The sequence below is a fragment of the Erpetoichthys calabaricus genome, chromosome 1, assembly GCF_900747795.2.
Source record: "Erpetoichthys calabaricus chromosome 1, fErpCal1.3, whole genome shotgun sequence".
Classification (NCBI taxonomy): domain Eukaryota; kingdom Metazoa; phylum Chordata; class Cladistia; order Polypteriformes; family Polypteridae; genus Erpetoichthys; species Erpetoichthys calabaricus.
Genome location: NC_041394.2, coordinates 28,671,011 through 28,696,217, shown reverse-complemented (window position 1 = coordinate 28,696,217; position 25,207 = coordinate 28,671,011). Strand labels below are relative to the sequence as shown.

General features: G+C 39.8%; 1 protein-coding gene across 1 annotated transcript in view; it reads right to left on the bottom strand.

The window, feature by feature from the left end:
• Positions 1-6,637: 6,637 nt before the first annotated feature.
• Positions 6,638-25,207, bottom strand: part of LOC114647993 (cytochrome P450 2B19-like) — a 63,694-nt gene continuing 45,124 nt past the window's right edge. Inside the window, exons 5-9 of the mRNA XM_028796758.2 lie at positions 20,832-21,008; positions 17,066-17,207; positions 16,328-16,515; positions 11,139-11,280; positions 6,638-7,680 (exon numbers count right to left, since the gene is read on the bottom strand). Of these exons, the coding sequence (XP_028652591.1) occupies positions 7,499-7,680; positions 11,139-11,280; positions 16,328-16,515; positions 17,066-17,207; positions 20,832-21,008 (831 nt within the window). The 3' untranslated portion in view covers positions 6,638-7,498. The remainder of the gene's footprint in view (positions 7,681-11,138; positions 11,281-16,327; positions 16,516-17,065; positions 17,208-20,831; positions 21,009-25,207) is intronic.

Below are 25,207 nucleotides of genomic sequence, written 5' to 3'. Positions count from 1 at the left end.
CCTTCAAGACCATCTGACCCATGTCACCTCCAGGTGACTGACGCACTGCTCCAAGCATGTGTAGTTACGGATGTCCCTGATAAGGTGCATTTTAAATGGCAAGTCAACAATCATATGATAAATCGGCCAGAGACCTTCCCGAGCAGAACGTGGGACAAAGCATTAGAATGAAGCCTCTTCCAGGTAACAGAACTGACATATGGAACTTGCCTCCAACAGGTAGCCCCACGCTCCTATCTGGTATACGTGGAAGGAGCTCTGTACCAATGCAACCAAGTGGACATCGGGCCTGCCGTGTCTACTATGACCACGCTCACAAAAAGGTTACAGGCTAACACAGACCCCAGCGAGGCACTGCGCCAACCGAAGCCACAGAGGAGGCCCAGCTGGAGAATCCACCTGCAACCGACAGCGCGCCCATCTCACAGACGGGGAAGAAGATGAAAACTGAGAATGCACCTGACATCTGGCACTACACACGCAGGGGAAGACGGATTCGGCCGCCGAAAAGACTCAACCTCTGAAAATTTACTTGATGCGGTTATGTTTGTTCACTTTATTGAAATGTTCTAGTTAAAAAGAAACGTTTTGTTGGTAAATAACTAATGTCTGTTGAGTAAATGTGTTGCACTACAAAGTCGGAAGAAGGGGGGGGGGGGGGGGGGGGTTGGGGGGTTATGCTGCCACCTAGTAGCAGACACTATATAAATAGTCAGTTAGACCAGTTGGCAGTTGACTGTTTGACACGGACAGTATGAATAAAGCAGACAGAGTTTCCTTGTGGAAAACGGGTCCGCGTGGTCTATACACATAAACACACCCCACTCAGTACCCAAGGAACGACTGACTGACTACGCCACCCAGTTAAGGGAGGTAACTGGGAACCAAAGTTAAGGTAAACTCCTGTCCGCTACTAATCACATGTTCTTTTCTGTTTACAGAGATGAGCAACCACCACATCGGAGAGACAATTAAAAAATACAGTTTTAATAGCCTAATTAAAAAAAATACCATACGGTCATCACCAACATCTGAGACAGAATAGATAAATCAAAATCCAACGCATTTGCACTTGTACAGATACTCGCGAGTTTCTGTCTCTGTTGATTATCAACAAATCTGTGTAAAACCCTGGAAGTTAAAGGCGCAGCCGACTTTACTCGTTCAGCTCGATCCTGCATCCACCGGAGATCCTCCATATAAGGTCTTCACAAGAGGCTGCTTCCTGCGCTGCTCCATCAGCTCATCTTCCGGGCCTCGAATACCTCGAAACTTGGACAGCATGAAATGAATTGGAAACAGCAGATGGTCGATTCCCCGATCTCTTATCTCACTCTTTGCGCCTCTCTCCTTCACGCTAGTCGTAACATCAATCCTGGATTCTGTCAATTTAAGGCGAAGCACCCGCTGCACGTAAAGCAATCTCCTCCAGTTGTCCGCAGTCCTTTGAAAAAGCCAAAAACAGCACTCGCTCTCAGGGTACCGCAGACAACATCCCCGAGTTCAAACCAGGGTCACGCACCAAAAAAAAAAAACACTTCTGGCCGATCCTTAAAAAGCAGAAGTCCCATCCCAATTGGTCCCAATTCGGCAAACATGACACGGGCTAAATTAGATCTTCCAACTGATGGTGATGAACGTCACTTCAGAGAGAATACAAAATCCACACACAAAAAGAAAATCATCCAAATAGTGATAAAACCTCAAAACACATTTAAGTAATAATCTCACTCAGTGATTTTAATAAAAAATTAAAAAGTGAAAAGAACAATTTCAGATACAAAATAAATAAATACCGCCCTGCGGTGGGCTGGCGCACTGCCTGGGGTTTGTTTCCTGCCTTGCGCTCTGTGATGGCTGGGATTGGCTCCAGCAGACCCCCGTGACCCTGTGTTCGGATTCATTGGGTTGGAAAATGGATGGTTGGGTTGGATAATGGATGGAAATAAATAAATACCATACAAATCCTTAAAATTTCCACCGGATCACACCTGGTCATGCAATAGTTCCACGAGGAACCACACAACTAGTAAAAAACATAAAGAGAAATTGGTAACATGCAGTGATACAGCGCATTGCAGCACCCACCACGAATTACCTCCGGATCCCAAACTGAGACCCGAGTGTAGCCATGCAATGGGGGACACCTCAGTACCACACTACTTCGAATGGAGTGGAACAGTGTGAGTGCCTGCTTGCATAAGGTACAATTGCAGCTTAAGGACCTTGCTCAAGGGCCAAACGGAGAGGAATCACTTCTGGCATTTATGGGATTCGAAGCGACAACCTTCCAATTGCTGACACATATCCCTAACATCGGAGCCACCACTCCACCTTCAAAAAGACCTAAAGTGCCAATTTAAAAACATTGTTTTGTGTAATTCATCAGTGAATTTCACCCAATTACAAATTCTGCAAATTACTGTCATCTAGCAAGTTATGCAATTTTTGATCGTTATATTAAATATGTTGACCCTAATAAATGTTTAAAATAATAAAAGCTATTGTAACATGTGTTTAAAAATCTGCTCAAGATTATCCGTTTTTTATCTTGTTTACAGTTCAATGTCACGGAGATCCAATGTTGCAACTTTTTTATTTGGACGTCTGCCCAGAATTAATAGCAGGACATAAGTTACTGATAGCCAGCTGCTGTGAAATGTAATTAAAGGGCCAGTCTAACGCAGCTTATTAGAATTTCGTTAAAATATAATACATACATTTTCTGTAATCTTTCTCCCATGCTTCTTCACAAAAGCCCACCCTAGCCAGTAATGGACGTGAGTCTTTGTTTCGCCTTTCTGAGACACCTTCGTTGGACGTACTGAATGTCAAATAAGCACATTTGATCAGCTGTTCACGAAAATCACTTTTGGATTAGTAATATCAATGTCCATGTACAGAATTGGGTGCCCACAAATGCCACACTATCATGTTTAGTGTATACTGTCATTGATAGCCAGCAGGTTGTATTTTATTAAAAGTGGAGTTCTTCAACTCTTTGGCATCTGCAGAAGTTAGAAGGTATATGTTTTACTAAGTGCAATTACTAATTATTATAAAACTTTATTTAAAACATTGGAGCTTCTTTGTTATTGCTATGTAATTGTCCATTCGTCCACCTATGCAATTTCTTAACCTGCTCATCCAATGTCATATAGTCATAGGAAAGCTGGAGCCTTTCTTTGCAAGCATCAGGCACAAGGCAGGAATAATCTATGGACAAGGCACCAGTCTATTGTGATGTGAATACGCACACAATGCTAATTCACCACTACAGGTATCTGGACTGTGAAAAGAAATCGGACAACTCAAAGGAAACCTAACCAAAACAGGGAAAACATGCAAACTCCACACATGGAACATTCAGGATGTAAACCCTTGTCTCCTGTATTGCAAGGCACTAGTATTTGTACACTGCACCACACTGTTGTGTAATTTTGATATGATTAATTTCTGTAGTGAACATAGACTATTTGTGAAGAACCTTGCGCCATATGTTTTTGAAGCAATAATATTGTAATGGCAGTATTATTTTTGCAAGTCGCTGTCCCTGCCAGTATACAACACTACCATCCATCCATCCATCCATCCATCCGTTTTCCAACCCGCTGAATCTGAACACAGGGTCACGGGGGTCTGCTGGAGCCAATCCCAGCCAACACAGGGCACAAGGCAGGGAACCAATCCCGGGCAGGGTGCCAACCCACCACAGGACACACACAAACACACCCACACACCAAGCACACACTAGGGCCAATTTAGAATCGCCAATCCACCTAACCTGCATGTCTTTGGACTGTGGGAGGAAACCGGAGCGCCCGGAGGAAACCCACGCAGACACGGGGAGAACATGCAAATGCAAATTTAGGTAGGTAAGTTGCAAAAAGAGATAAACCAATCAGGTTTCCAGATTTGGTCAGAGGTAGGCTCATCATGTAAACGAACCAGTGAAAGTTTCAGGTTGGGTGGGACTCCTCAAGAAATGGAGTTTGTCGTAAAATTGCGACAGAACTCTGGTGGAAGCAAATGGCACAGAAAACTGTGAAAAGTGCTTAAATGAGCATTGACAGGTGCTTTTAAACAAGCTTGTTGGGTCCCCAACACCAGAGTGAATACTGCGTATACTGGGTGCTGCAACCCCAAACAGTAGATAGGGCATCTCCTTCAACCAATAATACATGGGTTTTATATATAATTCTATTTTAATTAGTTTTGTTCTTGATCATTTCAATGTAAAATAAACAGTTATAGAACAGTTTAAAATGCCTAATGAAAATACTGCATGCTTACTTTACAGTTGTTCTCTTGGTTAGGACTTCTGGTGTTAATTCTTTTCTTCATTGACCATAATTTTTGATTTCAACCTATGTAAGAATGTTCACCTACTCTATCGATTCTGTAATGATTGAAAATGACATTAATTCTGTGTACCCCATACATTTTTTTTTATTTTATTTTGAGTGGTATTAGGGAATCCATTCCCGGATGGGTTTATCCATTCCCGGGAATTCGGGAATCCCGCATTTCATTCCCGGGAATCCCGGGCGCCCGGGATGACACAGTGCACGGGCATCTCACATGTGAACGGTTTTAGAACGACCAACACTTATTTTTAATAAAACTACTGCAATATGTTGACACAAATAAAAGACTAACCTTATCTACAAGCAGTTCATGCTGCCATATAAGTACATGTATCTTTAGTTGTGATAATAAGAGGGTAGAAAGCACAACGTCCTCACAGGTGGCGCAGTGGTAGTGCTGCTGCTTTGCATTAAGGAGACTGGAAGATTGTGGGTTCCTCCCTGTGTGGATAGCACTTTGAGTACTGAGAAAAGCACTATATTAATGTAATGAATTATTATTAACGCGTCCAGCATGTGGTCATCCACGCTAGAGCGCACCTTCATGCAGAGTACGCCAGCCGCTAAGAAAGCACGCTCTGCCTCAACTGAAGTAGGCGGCACAATCATCAGATACTGATACACTTGTTCTAAACAACACTTGCCGTTGCGCTGAAACACCGCCATTTCAGCTTTTACTGATGCATCCAGTTTCTTGTCATCATTCTGTGATGGCAAGTTTCTTAGCACAGATAATGCGTATGCAACAGACTGACGCATTGCAATTTCAAGTTGCTGTTCAAAGCTGTTGTCTGATGAAGTGCAAGCTGCAGCAATGGCGCCACCTTATTATTTTCAACTATAACTCTGTTATTTCTTGATCAATTTTAACACTTTTACACGCTATATATGCGAGCTTGGCCATTCCCGTTTTCCTGGGAATTACAGCAGTTTCATTCCTGGGAATGCGGGAATGAAAAATGTCCGGGAATCCCGGGCTCCCAGTAATCGGGAGCCCGGGAATGGATTCCCTAAGTGGTATAGATCAAGAGAAATGTTCTGTGGTGAGGAGTAAAATAAAGAGGTAGTCAAGGTGATTATGGCTGTATATCCATGGTCCTTACATCATTCAGCAATATCCCTCAAGATAAAAAGAAAGCTAAAGTCATAGTCTAAATGCAAGAAAATTCAAAACCAGAATCAATCCCTAATAAATTATTTGCTTGATTTTTTTACTTGAGCGCTAGTCTCTCACAAAGTCTTTGAAAGTGAAATGTGTGCTGCCATCTTCTTTAATATAGTTGACATGATGTCACCGTTCATAGGCATCATATGCCTAGCGACCACATAGTATCATAGCAAACAAAACCTCTAAAATGGCAGTGCCCATAAAAATGCACAAGTATTTAGAGTCCTGGTGCTTCCTGTTTTGCTATATGGTTGTGAGACATGGACGCTATCCAGTGACCTGACACAAAGACTGGACTCCTTCGCTACTGTGACTCTATGGAGAATCCTTGGGTACTGGTGGTTTGACTTTGTGTCGAATGAGCGGTTGCTCAGAGTCCCAAATGAAACACATAACCTGCATTGTAGGGAAGCATCAGTTACGGCATTATGGCCATGTGGTGTGATTCCCTGTGGGTGATCTGGCTTACAGGATCATCATTGCTGAGGACCTGAGTGGCTGGACCAGACCAGACACCTGGCTGTGACAAATAAGATGGTCATTTCTGGAGGGTGGGACTGGACCACGTGTCTTTCAGGGAGGCAGACAACTGGAATCCCGAGCTGTTTCGTTGTGTGGTGGGTGTGGCAATGCACTATAACAGTGCATGCTCCCCAACCTGACCTGACATGACCTGCCACCCAGGAAATAAAATAAATGAAACTCTTAGTGAAACTCTCCTTTGGTTATAAAAACATCAAACATATTTAATCTTAAAATAGTATATGATCTCCTTTCTGTTTTTTCCCCCTTTTGTTACTTTGACTCAATAGAATTGGTGCAGAAAGAGTGAGTTGTTTGGAATTATTACATGTCTGCAACACTGAGGATAATAATAATAATACATTTTATTTATATAGCGCCTTTCCCATGCTCAAGGTACTTAGGATCACTAAAAGATCCTCAGAACTACCCAGTTTTGCTGAGAAAGCTCAACATCACCTTCAATTTGTGAGAAGGCTAAGCAAAGTCAATTATGTGTCCAAATTTCAATTTTGACTAATTTCTGTACAAATGAATTTCATACTTGAAATACAATGACTCTAATAACTAGTCTGGTTCGTGGAGGTTTATACATTTTATTGTTATACAACACTGAATTTACATTAGATTTAAATTGGACATTTTGACAATAATCGGCTAAAAAAGATTTCTTAATATAAAACTGAAAACAGATTCTGCAAAGTGGTCAAAATAAAGCAGTGCTCAAAAGAATTAAACTGCCTAATATATCTTTAACAAAACAATTATTTAGACAAATTTCCATTCTACCTACTTTATTTTGTTCCACTTTTCAGTAAATTTTATAAAGTACAGGGTTATTGAGCACTTATATCAAACAGTATTTCTTTTGCATCTTTTCTTTTGGGTAGTACCAGAATTGCTCCAAGGCATTTAACTCCTTCACAATACAAGAAAACACAATAGATGCAGATGACATTATGTTTAATGAGAAAAGATAAAATAACATAACTAGAAATCCAACGATCAGAGCACTAACATGGATTACATGAAACGAACTCTGATGTTTTTGATTTTAAAAGAAAAAAAAAGTAGAAATTGAGAGAATGGAAAGTCACTTTATGATAGATAGATAGATAGATAGATAGATAGATAGATAGATAGATAGATAGATAGATAGATAGATAGATAGATAGATAGATAGATAGATAGATAGATAGATAGATAGATAGATAGATAGATAGATAGATAGATAGATAGATAGATAGATAGATAGATTTTAATTGACCCTGAGGGGAAATCCACAATCACATTGATTAGACATTAACCAAGAAGGTCCTGTATGCAATTTTTAGGCTGTTTGACAAATATAATCACCCAAACTATTCTAAATAATTTAGTTCAACCAAAGCTGCTCTTTGACCTCATTCATAAATGTTTACATTTTAATGACCTTTTCTTCCTAACGTGCATGGACATTAAGTTTGTATACTTGGGGTACATTTACAAGTGAGCTGGCGTATGGACTAAGGTTGATTTTTTCAGAGTCATCTAATGATGAGAAAGAAAAATTCTGTAGGAGGGTCACAAAAAACAAGAAGATTTCCATACGGGCCAGACCTTCACCGGCACAAATTCGTTTTCCTGTAAAACAACAAAGGCACCTACATTAGCTGAATATGATCACTACAGGTCCTCAATAGCAGGACCGTGAGTCTTGCAGGTTTCCAAAAGTGTACAAAATTCACATTTTACAGAACAGAGTGTGATGTTAAGGGAAGCAAAGCATTCATAAAATTTACAGTATACTTTATTTGAACAACTTCTGCATTCTGTAAAGTGCTTTGAGGAATTTGTCATAAAAAGTCAAATTGACAAATTACATACTGTGTTATTCCACATTTCTCTTACCACATTTAGTCCAATACATGGCCACGAAGAGACAAATAAGTCAGTGTGAAGTTTACATGTTCCATCTTTGTCTGTGTGTATTTTCTCTGTGTACTCCAGGTTCCTTTTGAATGTTAAAAACATTCATGTTATGCTACTTGGCAACTGCAAATTGGTTAGGAATGGGCAATGGTGCCTCCACAGGTTGCAAAGGGGGATTGTGGCCACCATACAAAAATACTGCCCACTCCAGTTCAGACAGTTTGAAAAGTCTGAAATTAACTACAGTGAAACTTTCGAGACAGTATCCATATTTCATTTGACCTTGCACCCTCTTCACTTTACTCATTTCACAGTGATGCGAGTAATGCTGCTCACAATGCTGGATGGTTCTACTGTGAGAACAGTTGTAATGAAGTTATTTTGTTTGAATAAAGGTTGCTTACAACACTAACTACAGCCATAGGAGAGATACAGTTAGTAAGGTAATGGTAATATAGCTAGTGGCAAGGCACATTTACCTTGCTGTAGGCATTATGTAATTTAGATGCATCTAATATCAACTTCTTTTTTAGACATAAAATAATTTGCAAAAATGTACCGTAACAGAGGAATAAAGTTGTATTGAGTCATTATACAGTACCAGCACAGAGTATGTCTTTGAGTGAGTCTGTGGATAGGTGATGTCTTGGCTAGCAAAAAGACAGTGCTTGAAGTGGGAGCAGATTACTCATGGTACTTTTCTTATTGAGGTACTCCAAAATCAGCAATCGGCACGTTGAAACCTCGATCGATCATCGTGAGTCAGTGAAAGTTGATCGAAGGGTCACGGATACAGGTCTCCTTGAAGCTTCTCAGACAGGTGCCTGTAGTCTGTCTTTATATTGGAAGTGGTGCCAGTACGGTACAGGTGAACACTGTCTTACTTCAAGTACTGCAGGGAGATGTACAGGTAACATAAATATGTGTATTTAGAGGAATGATTGTATGTTAGCAAACTCTTATTTTTACAGAAAGGGGTCTGCTGTTACTGAGAAGAAAGCAGCAAGTCATACAAAGTGAGTGAAAACACAGATCTATTTATGTTTGTTTTTTTTTTTACTTAACATCATTATGAGATTTTCTTTAAATGTTTTCTGTATTTTGGGATAGAGACTACTTACAGTGGATTTGTATCTGTTATTTTTGATTGATTGGGAGATATACAACCATACTTTAATATACACATAATTATGTTCTACGTATATTAGTATACTCAAGTTACTCCTATGTAAATGTTCGATATGCCTTTACTGTGATTAGTTTTGCTGTGGAATAATTGAAAATAAGTACAATGATCATATACAGTAGGCTACTGCAAATGATTCCTTCAAATTGGAATTGGGCAAATTTGTGCTTAATAAGCCGATAAATTATCTTATTTCTGCACTCTTTAGTATAATATTACTGCTATGCAATCCTATTATTATATTAATAACTGTTATACCTTGTAGTTTGCTTATTCTGTAGACTTTAATTGTGTCACCCCATGATATTCTCTGGCACTATCTGGCCAAACCCCTAAAAATCTTCTGGAGCCACCCCGGAAAATTAGTGACTTTGGGTGGGTGTGTCAGTATGCATTGTAAATGATTAGCATTTCATTAAGAAAAATTACAACTATATAAGATCAGACAAATGAGCTGATCAGAGAGAAAGGCATGGAGGAGAGGGGAACATCAAACTGGGAATGCTTTAAGTCACCACTGAGCTTTGTGTAACAGCAGTGCAAGAAAAGAGCCATCTGCAGTAATAAAATACGACATTGCCAGGTTGTATGGTGTAGATTGCTACACTATTTGCTTCCTGATATGGCAGTAGATATTTGAATAATGCTTAAAGATTAAAATTTGTTACACCTGCTTTCATGCCTGCACATTTGCTATGTTCTACAACTGGGACTTGGAAATGAATTTCTTTCTGAGGTAGATCATTTTGGAGTGAGGAGAGACATTTCTTACAGGAAGGCCATAGTGGCAGTTCCACTCGGGTGGAGTCAGAAGGAACAACTGAATGTAAGATGGTGGACCTTAGTTCTGGGTGCAACTGTATTGCAATTGTGAACTATATATCCAAAAAGGTTGGTAGGTGTATGGAAAGGTAAACTAAAGTAGTGACATAGAGTAAAATATTTTACATTTATGTGGGTCCACCCACATTAAAAACAAGGTATCTCTAAACTTTACTCAACAATTGTATTGCCTGCAGAAACATATGCCAGTGAAACATGGAAGATGACAATGAAGTCAGCACATAATTTGAAGGTCTTCCATCAGCAATGTTTGAGGAACTCTTAAAGTAACCTGGGGAGATCATGTAGCAAATAGCTAAATACTAAAACAATCAGTACAAAAAAGGCTACAGGACAACATTGTTGAACATAGATTAAAATTTGCAAGACACATCTTCCGACTCAATTTCACACATCAAGCATATATAGCCATGGTCTGGAAACCATCAATCAGGAAAAAGAGGCAAGGACAACCCAGGAAGTCATGCAGTGATAAAAATACAGGGAGACTTTGGAGCATGTGGTGTAAAATGGGAAGATGAGCCACAGCTGGTCACTAACAGGATCCAATGGCTGTTAATTGAATTAGGAACTGGAGGAATTCAAACTTAAAATCCCTAAAATAATGATAAAATATTACAGGAAATCTCTTAAAATACATCTTTGGTTAATGTAGATAACAGAAATGTTGTATTTCAAATACTTGTGGACAAGTCCAAGTAAAGTCTGCTTTCAAATTCATGTTTAAATTATTATGTAAAGATGGTATATTTAAAATTTTGCTGTATGTCAACATAACAGCTCCATGTTCCAATCTATTTCTTGGTTGCAATTGGGTGGAAATAATCAGTGTAGCGTTAGGCACCAAAAAGAAGTCAATCCTGCACAGTGCTCCAGTTCATTGCCTGGCTCATGCATACACCTAAAACTGGCCCCAGTTTGGATCCACCAATTAATTTAATGCATATGTGTTTGAGATGTGGGATGAAAACGGGAAACATAAAGGAAAATCTGCCAAACTACAGCGGTATTTTAATCCTGGATGTTGGCTTGATAATGCAGTAGTGAAATACTGTATGTCACAATACATTAGTTAACAATTAGGGGGGACAGCAATTTATAATAAAGAGTTTTTAAAGAAATGTAACGGAGCACCATTTACCTGCTGAGAATGGCATAAAGGCTGGGTTTATTTTAAACTGATCATTCTCATCTAAGAAATGTCTTGGATTGAAGGTATAAGGAGTTTCCCAATGTGTTTTATCAAACAGCACTGAATGGAGCACAGGGATCACCACTGTCTTCTGTAACCAAAACAGAAAATGAAAAAAAATAAAAGGTTAATTTGGTTGAAGCTACACTGACAAATGCACATGAATACTGTAAATAAATAAATAAAGCCAAAAAATATGTAAGTATGAGTTCTTAATTATCTTTCACTATGACCATGATGTTTGATTTAATTACAAAATATACATTAAAAAAAAAACAATAAAAATGTAAACTAAATAAAACTTAACGCTGTAAAAGTATCAATTTAAAACTATAGTTTTAGATCAGACTTCTTTGCTTTATTTGAGAATCTTGAATTACATTTATGAACAAAACATATTGGTTACTTAAATATGCATTTTTTTTATTTATTATTTCATTATATACTGTACCAACTGGCGGATGGCTCTTCACAGGCTGACAGGGATGGCAGCTGCATATAAGCTCATCACAGAGTAGGCGGGGCTAAATACTTGAGTGGCACCAGGCCAGCACAGTGTAGTTAGCATCGGAGCACTTGAAAAGTACCCTGGGTGCTCTAAAAGAAGAGTTCATTTTAATCTGACAAAAGCCACATCAGGATCTGGTAAGTTAGATTGTGAGGTTTTGGACTGTTTGCCTTTGCTTAGTAGTGCTCTTTTAGTTTGAATTTGTTTAAATGCTGCTTCTGAATTAGGGCCATTTTCAGCTTAAACATGCCATAGTGCAACCATTGATCAAAAAACCAAGCCTAGATCCCACTGTGCTATCCAATTTAAGACCGATTTCCAAGCTTCCATTTCTGTCCAAAATTTTGGAGAGAAGTGTGTATATTCAATTGAAAGCCTTTTTAGATGAAAGTGATGTTCTCGAAGTGTTTCAATCTGGTTTTAAGCCGCTTCACAGTACTGAAATTGCATTACTGAAGGTTTCTAATGACATCCTTTTGGCAACAGACTCAGGGGATTATGTGATTTTAGTTCTGCTGGATTTAACAGCTGCTTTTGATACTATAGATCATAGTATTTTATTATCTCGTCTGGAGCATTGTCTGGGCATTCGTGGTACTGCCTTGGCGTGGTTTAAATCGTACTTGACTCAAAGAACTTTTTCAGTGAGGCTAGATGAATTTAGATCCTCCTCTGCTTCACTATCATGTGGGGTTCCGCAAGGCTCCATACTTGGTCCTCTGCTATTTTCTTTGTATCTCCTGCCTCTTGGCTCTATTCTTAGAAAGCATAAAATTGCTTTCCATTGTTATGCAGACGATACTCAGGTTTATGTACCCCTCAAACGCAAGGATGCTTACTCCATACAAACTTTGGTTATGTGCCTAGAAGAGGTGAAAGCTTGGATGGCAGTAAACTTCTTAAATTTTAATGAAAATAAGACAGAGGTTATAGTTTTTGGTCCTGGGGGCACCAGTGGGTCTATTTCTACTTCTACTCCTGTGGATTTGGGTCCCCTTGCACAATATGGTACACCTGTTATTACAAATCTGGGTTTTAGGATAGACGAGGATTTTAGACTGGACGGTCAGATCAGCGCGGTGGTGAAATCTTGTTTTTTTCAGCTAAGACGTTTGGCGAAGATAAAAAACATTCTTTCCAAAGAGCAATTTACAACAGTAATCCACGCCTTCATTACAACCCGGTTGGACTATTGTAATTCGTTGTATGTTGGTGTTAGCCAGTCCACCCTGTCTCGGCTCCAGCTGGTGCAAAATGCTGCTGCACGCCTTTTAACTGGCACGCGAAAAAATGAGCACATTATAACTGTGTTATCCTCACTGCACTGGCTGCCTGTTCAGTTTAGAGTTCATTTTAAGATTCTTTTATTTGTTTTTAAGTTCTTAAATGGGCTTGCTCCACCCTACCTCGCTGAGCTGCTGCATATGCACTCTCCTTCACACACACTCAGATCAGTTGGTCAGCTGCTTCTGGATGTGCCTAGGACTCAGCGAAAGCTCAGGGGGATAGGGCTTTTTCCATTGTGGCTCCAAGGCTCTGGAATTCACTGCCGATCCACATTAGACAGGCCTCCTCACTGGCCATTTTTAAGTCTGCTCTTAAGACTTACCTCTTTGGTTTGGCGTTTGATCCTGTGTGAGCAGTTGATTTTACTCTGTTTTAACTCTGTTTAGTTGTGTTTACTATGTTTTAATTAGTTTCATTTATTGTATTTTATTTTACTTATTTATTGTTTTGTTTTTGTTTAAAATTTATTTTAGCCTATGTTCAGCACTTTGGTCAGCGGCTGTTGTATGTAAAGTGCTTTATAAATAAAGTTGACTTGACTATATATATTATATATATATATATATATATATATATATATATATATATATATATATATATATATATATATATATATTGTGACAGACGACCGGCTATGGACTCCGGTCGTCACCCCCAGGCCGCTAGGAGGAGCCCTCCGGACAGCATATTTGTGCCCCGAGTTCCAGCAGGGCCTCATGGACTTTGTAGTGTTGTGACACAGCCCTGCTGGATACCTTGGGGGCCGCCAGGAGTCGCTGTAGGAGGGCTAGTGGGCTCTGGCATGCCCTATAACCCGGGAGTGCATCTCAGTCACGTGACTGGAAGAAGCGATGTGCTCCCGGGATGAAGAAAAGGACTGTTTGCCCTGACCCGGAAGGAAAACGGACTTGTGGGTTTGGCTTGGAGCCACTTCCGGGTCAGGGGCTATAAAAGGACTCTGGGAAGCCCAGACATTTGAGCTGAGCTGGGAGGTAGGGTGGCGACGTGTCTGGGAGAGGAGGAGTATTGTTAGAGAATTGTTTATTGTTATTATTATTGAGTATTGTGGAGAGGAGAGTGCTTTGTGCACTTTTTTATATTAATAAATATTATATTTGGACTTTTACCTGGAGTCTGACGTCTAGTCTGAGGGTTCAAGGGGTCACGGAGACCCTCTAATCAGTCACAATTGGTGTAGTCGGCAGGAGCTGGGAGCTACGGCCGAGGCGCCACTAAAGGGACTGCAGGGATTCCTACGGCGACTGGGGCGAGAAGCTCCTCCGGTGATCGATGCGGGAATACAGGTGAGTCCTGCCCGTATCGTATATAATAAGGGGACACAGTGTGATCCGGCACCGCGTTTAAAAAGTAGCGGCTGCCAAAGCACTGTGAACCCGACATTGGAGCGTGGTACCATGACTGATTGGCCGGGGGAGGAAGCGATCGTTTGGAGGCATGCGTGTGACGTGGCCTGCCGGAGCGAATCGCCACTCCAGACCCCGACTGATAAATTAAGGGGGTTGTCGCTCGTTACTGGAGGGGCGGAGGAAGTGCCAATCTCCCCGGTACAGCTGAATAGTGCTGTTACCCGGAGCGATACGGTACTAATGACGCCGCCTCCGAGTTTACACAGGACAACGGGCGTGCAAACAGCAAAGAGGCTCTCTCTTTTCCATAGAGAGCCTCACGCTGTACACAAGCCCCAGAGAAAGCAGGAGATCCCCGAATTAAAAAGAGGGTCTCCTGACATAGAAAAGAAACGGGCAAAGAGCAGCAAAGCGGCTGTTAACCCCTCCTTGGCGGAGGACAGGGTGGAGCTGACGGAATTCCCGAGGTGTTTCAGGTCTCGGGAAGAGAGGCCACCAGGAGGACGTCGGCGGTGCTACAACTGCCGGCAACCGGGCCATGTGTGGAGGAGTTGTCCCCGGAGGACAGGGGAGCGGTGGGATAGCAGATACACCGTTCCCCCAAGGTTCGCTGAGGGGTCTCGACAACAGAGCCACAGTCCGGATAAAGCGTTCTCCTGGAGGAAGACGTCCCTCGCGGGAATTAACGCTCCGCCCCACTGGTCGTCGCTAAGGGGGAGGGACTGTGACAGACGACCGGCTATGGACTCCGGTCGTCACCCCCAGGCCGCTAGGAGGAGCCCTCCGGACAGCATATTTGTGCCCCGAGTTCCAGCAGGGCCTCATGGACTTTGTAGTGTTGTGACACAGCCCTGCTGGATACCTTGGGGGCCGCCAGGAGTCACTGTAGGAGGGCTAGTGGGCTCTGGCATGCCCTATAACCCGGGAGTGCATCTCAGTCACGTGACTGGAAGAAACGATGTGCTCCCGGGATGAAGAAAAGGACTGTTTGCCCTGACCCGGAAGGAAAACGGACTTGTGGGTTTGGCTTGGAGCCACTTCCGGGTCAGGGGCTATAAAAGGACTCTGGGAAGCCCAGACATTTGAGCTGAGCTGGGAGGTAGGGTGGCGACGTGTCTGGGAGAGGAGGAGTATTTTTAGAGAATTGTTTATTGTTATTATTATTGAGTATTGTGGAGAGGAGAGTGCTTTGTGCACTTTTTTATATTAATAAATATTATATTTGGACTTTTACCTGGAGTCTGACGTCTAGTCTGAGGGTTCAAGGGGTCACGGAGACCCTCTAATCAGTCACAATATATATATATATATATATATATATATATATATATATATATATATATATATATATATATATATATATATATATTGCGGTGGGTTGGCACCCTGCCCGGGATTGTCTCCTGCCTTGTGCCCTGTGTTGGCTGGGATTGGCTCCAGCAGACCCCCGTGACCCTGTGTTCAGATTCAGCAGGTTGGAAAATGGATGAATGGATATATAGGTAAGTAGTACCTAGGACATTTAAAACTCTACACATAAGAAGATGGATTTTGAAATCACCATACAACTTAATGGGAATTCAGTACAAATACTAGAGAGCAGGAATTATGTGGTCGTACGTAGTGTAGTCATGATTCTTGCATCAGCATATTGAATAATATGAAAGTTTACAAACTGAATAATTTTAAAAGCCTGTAAATAGCACATGGCATTTACACACCTGGGTGAAAGAGCTTGATTTCCATAATATAAAGACCTTAACAAGATGTGGCACTATTTTAAGACCATAACTCTAAAACTTTAAAATAAAATTAAGAAAAAAAACAGAGCAGAATTAAATACTTAAATACTGTATATAAATAAAAAATTAAGTTGACATTTTCTGAAAGGGTCTTAATAAAATTTCTAAAATAACAGATATTACATTTTTTCTGCTAATCAATATTATACTACTGGAAAATTCTTAAGGCCTCACCGCTGGGATATTGTATCCCCTGAAGATTACATCTCTTGTGGTTGAATGGGCAAGATTCAAGGGGACGAGATCGATAAACCTTTGGATTTCATGGATCATGGCTTCCGTAAAAGGCATATTTTTGCGATCTTCCACTGAAGGAGGGCGTTCCCTGCCTATTACAGAGTCAATCTCTTGATGAATCTTTTCTAACAATGTAAGAAATAAAAAATGAACAATCAAGTAAAAACACTTTGAGCATCAGCCAATTGCAAGTGTCCGCGACAATGACAAACCACTTAGAAAATAAGAAAAATGCCCATGCATGGGGTGAGGTGACAATTCGGTTGTCTCAGGCAACACTCTGATCAACACATTTTCATACAAGAGTATTTTTTAAACATTATGTGATAATAATAATACAGAAAATGAGAATTAAGTGTGAACTACAAGAGTTACACAAATATTAGGTGCCTAATTTATATAATACCTTTTCAGGTAACTCAAGACTGCAATATACATCGCTTTGTTGCACTGCGGGCTTCTCAGCATCAAAACTACTCACACACTATTCAAAGCTACACACCAGTAACTGGTATTGTAATTCATTTTCCTGATTTCTCACAAAATGTTGAGTATATATATTCATTGGCTTAAGAGACACCTAGAGCACCCATCCTCAAAAAAGACAGACAGATATGTGTTTTTGTAAAGATACATAAGGATGTGTTGCACATTTTAGTTAAAACTGGCCCCTACCCTGAAGGTTAGGATATTTGATGAGGATTAGGAGTCCATAACGTAGAGTGGTGCTGGTTGTCTCAGTTCCAGCAGAAAAGAAATTGGCAACATTGATCAACAAGTTGTTTCCATTAAATTCTGTGAAAGGATTTCCACTTTCCTGTGAAGAAAGGCATGCAAAAAAGATAAATATTATAATAAAATAAATATTGAATGAAATGATATCTGCCACCAAGAATTAATCAATCTGTAAAGTTAACTGAAACCTCTCTCTCTCTAGCAATGTTCACTGAATACAGGCTCAGAATGCTGTAAGAAGTTTCCAAGCTCTGAGGTTAAGTGTTCACCAATAATATAAAATGTCACCTCTAAAACCCGACCAAGTCACAGTTTTGAAGACCTAGGCCACTTTATTCGCCACCATCTTCCAATTATCTAGTATAGTAAATACAGTAGGTTTGTGCAGACCACTCTGATAAGAAGGCAAAATCATGTCATCCCTGGGTTTTAATCCTTCCATTATACCTAACATCTCTCCTGTGAGCAGGAAAACATACTAACAGCTACAGCCATCCCGAAGTGTAATGTAATACAATAACTAACACTGTGTGGAGACAGAAACTGGGTAGCTTTACCGATATTAATAAGTTAGAGATTAGGATTTGTCTGAATAACTTGACAAAAAAAAAGTGAATATAGTAATCAAACAGTAAAACTGTAAAATAGCTACTGTTTGGTAACATGAGATGTTGCTATGCCAAATGAACCTGTTGAATAAATCAATATAATAAAAAGATCAGAGATGTGAAAGACCAGTGCTTAGTTTGGCAGAACTGTACTTAAGGCAGGAAACCGTTCTGGAGAGCACACCACTCAATTACAGGGCCCGCTCACATACACACCAACATGCGGCCAAATTGGACAATGATGATTAAAATAACTAGTGGGTCTTTGGGGGAAAACCCACAAAGACATGAGGAGAATGTGCAGGATTTAATCCCATGATACCAGATTCATGAACTGGTAGTCTCGAACATCAGGCTGCCATGCCTACCTTTATATATATTCAATCAAACAGTCATTTACTAGCCCGCTTATTTGTCAAAAGGGTTGTGGGGTGTACTGGAGCCTAACCTAGCTAGTACAGGGCACAAGGCAGGAACAAACTCTGGACAGAATGCCAGTCCATCGCAGGGCAAACACACACAAGCACATACACAACCCAACCACACATTACATACACTTTTGGATCTCCAATTCACCTAACCTGTGCATCTTTGGACTGTGGGTGAAAAGCAGAGCACCAGGAGCAATCCCTGACAAAGACAACAGGAGAACATGCAAACTCCACACAGGGAGGACCTGGGATGTGAAGCCTTGTCTCCTTACTGTGAGGAAGCAGTATTACCACTGCTCCACCATAACAAAAAACAAATAGTACCTTACAAAAAGTATTCGGATCCTGGAGAACCTTTTCTTACTGAAGAAAAATTTCTCATCTATGAATATTTCTCATTTGTACATTCATATATTTAGTACCAGCACATGTGTCATTCTGGGCGTCACGGTGGCGCAGTGGGTAGTGCTACTGCTTGTAGTTAGGAGACCTGCATGGAGTTTGCATGTTCTCCCCGTGTCTGCGTGGGTTTCCTCTGGGTACTCCGGTTTCCCCCAACAGTCCAAAGACAGGCAGGTTAGGTGCATTGGCAATTCTAAATTGTCCCTGGTGTGTGTGTGTGTGTGTGCCCTGTGGTGGGCTGGCACCATGCCCGGGGTTTGTTTCCTGCCTTGTGCCCTGTGTTGGCTGGGATTGGCTCCAGCAAACCTCCGTGACCCTGTAGTTAGGATATAGCAGGTTGGATAATGGAGGGATGGATGTGTCATTCTTCTTTGTCATGAAAACGAAAGGAAAAAGGAAATGTGCCATTTTTGTATATTATTCAGTACTTAAAAGGTCTAAGTTTACACAGGTGAAAAACAAATGCTTAAAAAATAATTGAAACTGGTCTTGTGATGTTACTATAGCAAGTAAGTTTCTGGCTGTAAATCACCAAAATACTATCTATCTATTTTATGGTGTCTTTTCTACAGTAGATTCAGAACATTTTCGGACCGCTTTACTTTCTGCACATTTTGTTATGTTATAGATTTCAATTTTTCAATGGATACATTTCTCTTTTTCACTCATTAATCTACATTTAATAACCCAAAATGACACAGTGAAAGCATGTTTTCAGAAAAGTTTTCAATTTAAAAAAAAAAATCAAAAACTGAAATCTCTCAATTATGTAAGTATTGAGAGTTTTGTTCAGTACTTTGCAGAAGCCCCATTGGCAGCAGTTGCAGCAAGCAGGAGTTATTCACTTTACCATTAATGCCTGATTGCTGGTGTGCTGCTGAGATGGTCGTCCTTCAAACAGGTTCTCCCACCTTACCAGAGGACTTCTGAATCTCTGTTAGTGTGATCATTTAGTTTTTGCTCATCTGCTTGACCAAGGCCCTTATATCCTGGTTATTCAGTTTGCCCAGACAGGCCACACTAGAAAGAGTCCTAGTGGTTCTAAACTTCTTCCATCCCACATTTACTGAAACAATTGTGCTCATGGGAACGCTAAAGCTGTAGAAATGGCTTTATCCCCTTGCCCTGATCTGTGTCTCACCACAATCTGATCATAGAGCTCTACAGTGATTTTCTTGGACTTCATGGCTTGGTGTTTGTCATGGCATGCAATGTGAATTGTGGGACCTTCTATCGTACAGTATATGCCTTTCCAAATGCTGTCCAATCAATTCACTTTGAAACAGATGGACTCTCAAGTCTTGGGCACATCTCAAAAATAACTAAATCAAATAGGATGCACCTGACCACAATTTAAATTGTCACAGCAAAGGGTTTAAATACTTAGGTGAATGAGTGATTTTAGTTTTTGATTTTTAATAAACTTTCTATAAACATGTTTTAACTTTGTCATTATGGGTGGTAACTGAGTGTTGACAGATAAGATGGGTAAAAATTTAAAATGTATCCTATGATAAAAAAAATTAGGCAGCAGACAGAAAAAAGTTGGAGGATAGCCACCCTGTATACTTGAAAAATCAGCAAAAAGAAAAAAACCACGTCTTTACATAAATGGAGTTCACAACTGAACTGACTAACAGGTTGAGACTGCTCTATAAATATGGTGGATAGGAGGAAGAGATGGAGTCAGGGCAGCCAGAACAGGAACTAATGTGGCAGAGAGGGGGGCTCTGGGTACCGGAAGTAATGTCATCAGAGTTTGCCGGAAGTGATGTCATATAAAATGAAATCTAAAAAATAATAAAAAGTGCAGAAAGTGAAGGATTTGAATACTCTTTTAATCCACTACCTATCTGAATAAAATGTAATTTGCCTCCCAGTAGTACATAATGTTGTAAACTGTGTTCCGAGACGTTTCTGGTAAAGATAGCAAATGTTTTAAGGTAAGATTGTTATACTCACTAATGATGGCCCTGAAAGGTGGTGACTTGTTTTATGCTGATTGGCACATGCAAGAATTTCACTGTATTCTGTACATATGACAATAATGACCCTAGAAACCTACCACCTCATGACCCCTACTTCTGATATACAAATCAAAAGCTGGAAACATTAAGAAAGGTTACAAGGCACCTGGAACTTTTTAATTGTATAAACCTATATGAAATGCTACAATGCTAGGCATGTTTTTAGCTCTTTAACCCTTAATCCAATTCATTTCAATATCTGCACTTCTTTACTTGTGCGGTTCTGCTCTTTACTCACCTGCTTCATTCTGATAAGAAAGTTGTCGATGTAATCACGAGGGCTGTCAGCCATCAGTGTCTCTCTGTGCTTCTCAATTTGCTCTGAGACAAATTGCTTCAGCTGCTTTGCATTATTCGAAATCTTATTATAAACGCCTGGCATGATTTTTATGAGGCTTGGGAAAATGTTGTACAGCTAAATCAAAAGGAAAAAGAAAAAAAAATGTCAATCTTTTTCATCACTTTGCCTTTTTTGGCTTGTCCAACATTCATCCTGATGGCCACTCCCATCTGCCACCATCTTTATTAAACCATATACAAAGTATCTCAAGATAAGTAGAGTTGCTCCACCATCTCCACTTCAATGCTGCCATTAGCAGTTTCATTATTTGTACTGGCATTGCTAAACATTAAGCTAAATTACATCACAATCACATCATAGCAGTGCCCATTTCTTGGTACAGTCTATGAATTTGTAAGCATGTGACATCACCAAAAACATTTTGGAAAAATTAAAGTAAGTAAGCATTAATAATATACTCTAGACGTCCACCCAGTATGACAAGACAGACTACAAGTGTCTATAATATTATATTATCTCCTCTTGCCTTTTTTTACTATTTTTTTCACATAGTTTTTCCTTTATTTTTTATTTATATTGGTATTTATTTTGGTGTAAATCATCTGCTTACTCTTGTTTATTTTTCCATTAGTTTAATGTTTCACTCATAGGAGCTACTTACCTTCAGTAAGTACTCACTCCTAGTTTCACATATGTCAGGTTCTTGAAAATAATGCTATCCATTTTTTATGATTGATATACTATGTGTGATCTTTATTTTGATAACATCGTTTCAAAACGATTTTACGCATTTACATTTTATGCTGTCATCAATTTGTGTGTCAGTTACTCATGAGTGTCGTCAATTTTTTTTTTTTTACTATATTGGGTCACTATAATGTGGTATACGCTACATAACCCATTGCATCATGGAGGCCTTTTGACATAAGATGGCTACATGGTTATAGTGGTGTCCAAAGTTTGTAGCAATATAAACCAAAGATTATAAACAAAAAAAAAAACTTTGATTTTGATCACTTGTCTTGTTAGCAATCATTAGGTTTTGACTGTATTTTATACATCACATTTAGCACAATACTTTTAAGTTGTTGATCTGTCCTTTGTCTAATCTGGCTTGATTAAATCATCAGAATATTAGAAAAATATAGAACAGGCAGTTCTACCCAACAAAGCTCTCCAGTCCTATTCACTTAAGTCCTTCAAAATAATAACAAGCTTAGCTTTGAAAACTAGATTAGAGAAGTCCCACCATTAATCTTTATAATTAAGGATTTTTAAAAAATAGATCAAAAGAGTGAAAGCATCAAAAAGGCAAAATGGAATCAAAAGGGGTATGGCGAAAAATATAAATCAAGGAAAAATGCAGTAAATCCAAGCCAAAATCCAAAAAGCAAAATCCAAGGATTGAAGCAGAAGACATAATCAGAAAAATAAAGGAAATCAATACTCACAAAAACTCCAGCAACCTTAATGAACCACAGCTGAAACCATTTCTCTCAAATCACTATGAAGGCTAAATGTGATGTCTGCACTAGTTATGTCAGGGTGGCCCCATGCAGTAGCGTAGTGTGAGTGTCAGCCGCCCGGGGCGGAGGAAAATTCCGCCGCCCCCTTATTTAGGTATGGTTCAAATTTTTACAAGATATTATTATTATTTATTGTGAAATTTTGCCGCCCCCTAAAAGTGCTGCCTGGGACAGGCCGCCCCTGCCGCCCCCACTACGCTACGCCACTGGTCCCATGTCATTGGGTTCCATACATAACACAAAGAATGGAAATGGGCAATAAAATTTAAAATAAATACATAAAATATGTTAAATAAATAAAAAGGAAAATAAACACAGGCCAGGGAATAAGTCCGGGACGTAACTGTCATGATCTGGTGTTATTTTAGGTCCTCAAATGCCACCATTGTTTATTTCCAGCATTAGGTCCAGTTCCAGCTTTGCTAGAGGCATGAACTCTGACATCGAGAATTATGCATAATTGATGCAAAGGGATAAAGGATGGCTATGAGTTCAAATCCTTATCCAATCTGAGGATACCAAATCTCTAAGGAATTCAAAGTTTATCATTGTGCTTAATTATTGTCTTTCATATTGGGATTAAATTTTATTTCACTACCCTTTTTTTTCTTAAAGTGCATCTCTCAGTTTTTGCTCAAATAGTTTATCTACTAGTTTGCTGACATAACAGTAACAAATCACTGAAATGAAGAAACACAATTGCAATCTAATCCAAAAAGCCTCCCTGCTTTGAAGAATAGTCAACTGTCCAGTTTGACCCTCTAGTTTATTGATTCAGGCCTGATTGTTTCATTTCAATTTTTGTCTCATTTCTTGTTTTGGTACTGTATGGCTGTCTTTCTGGTACTGACCTTTTTTGGCTTCACGGCTATATCTCTTCTTTCAATGGTGTCTGAAAACTGACTAGCAAAACACTTATATTTGAAGAACAGGTGTCATTGTTGATTAGACAGACATTTAATATAAAAGTGTTTTTTGTCAAAGGATACAATAATTGAGAAAAAATTGTAATACCTGCTCAACTTAGTGATTCTGCACCATCTCAAGAAGATGAGATGTATTCAAAACCAAAGAAATTGCAAAGAAGCCAATAATATTATATATATATATATATCTATAATAATAAAAGGCAAAGCCCTCACTGACTGACTGACTCACTCACTCACTCACTGACTGACTGACTCACTCATCACTAATTCTCCAACTTCCCATGTAGGTGGAAGGCTGAAATTTGGCAGGCTCATTCCTTACAGCTTACTTACAAAAGTTAGGCAGGTTTCATTTCGAAATTCAAAGCGTAATGGTCATAACTGGAACATATTTTTTGTCCATACACTGTAATGGAGGAGGCGGAGGTCACGTATCGCGTCATCACGCCTCCTACGTAATCACGTGAACTAAAAACAAGGAAGAGATTTACAGCACGAGTCGCACGCGGGAACGAAGGTAAATGACGTTAATTTTTGACTGTCTTTTAATACTGTGTAAGCATACATATTAACACATGTGCAATTAAACGTGTGCATTTACGGGGTGATTTCTCAGGCTTAAAAGCTCACCTTTTATCAAACGCGGGAACAAAGGTAACTGACGTTGTTCACTGTCTTTTAATACTCTGTAACCATACATATTAACACATGTCCAATTAAACGTGTGCATTTACGGGGTGATTTCTCAGGCTTAAAAGCTCGCCTTTTACTAAAAAGGTAAATGCAAAACTATTTTCAATCAGTTTATTGAAACGCTCCCGTTAAGGATTGCAATAACATATTCGCGAGATAAAAGAACGAAGTGGGGGGAAATGGAGGAAGAGCCGCAAACAGCGAAGAGCAAAAAATTAATTAAACAATTGAGAACGGAGCGAGTTAAGCATACAAGCATGTTCATAAGGGAAACAAAGCACGGTGTAAAACGTAAGTTTAAATTAAGTTTATACAAACGCTCCCGCAACGTTAGGGGCAACAGTTTCAACCATTCTATGATTTGCTTCTCGCAACTGAAAGACGGCACATGGCGGATGTTAGCCGACTTGCTGACCGCAACGTTAGGGGCTTCAACTATGGCGCTGACGCCACATCTCAGTGCCAACACTTTGCAGACTGTACTTAAAAGACACGCCCTCCTCACTGGACAGTTAAAAACACCAATCAAACTAACGATGACATCAAGTATTACCCAATCAAAAGTAGGAAAGGAGGCATCTTCATAAAATGTGTGTGGGATGATTTGCATGAGACGCTGCTTAAAAAAAAAAATGATAAAAAAAATACGGGATAAATCCCGTCCAGTATTGATTCAAAACGGGACGCGCAATTTCATTCTCAAACGCGCCACGATTCCGTATTTTAAAGGACGGGTGGCAACCCTACAGTGCCAGGTAACCACCCATACAAGCAGATTGTGATTCAGACAAGGAATGCAATGAATGTAATTACCCCGATCTACATACAAGGCGAAAGTCTTGCAACATTCAAAGATGATGGTTTGGGATAAGTACACCATACAACATAAAAGAGCTTATGAAGCCTTGAACCGAAAAAAGCAAGATCTCAGAGATCGTAAAAAAAAAAATAGGAGGTAATGTCGTTTTACTCGCTGTAGATTTTAGTCAAACATTACCAGTTATTCCACGAGGGAGACCAGCAGATGAACTCAACGCGTGTTTAAAATCCATGCTTCTCCCACGCTCTGTTATATGTCGCGTGTTCTCCGGTAGGTGCACCAAAAAAATGTATACATTTAAGCATGTAATGGGCAAACAAAAAATGAGGTATACCCGAAGGCACT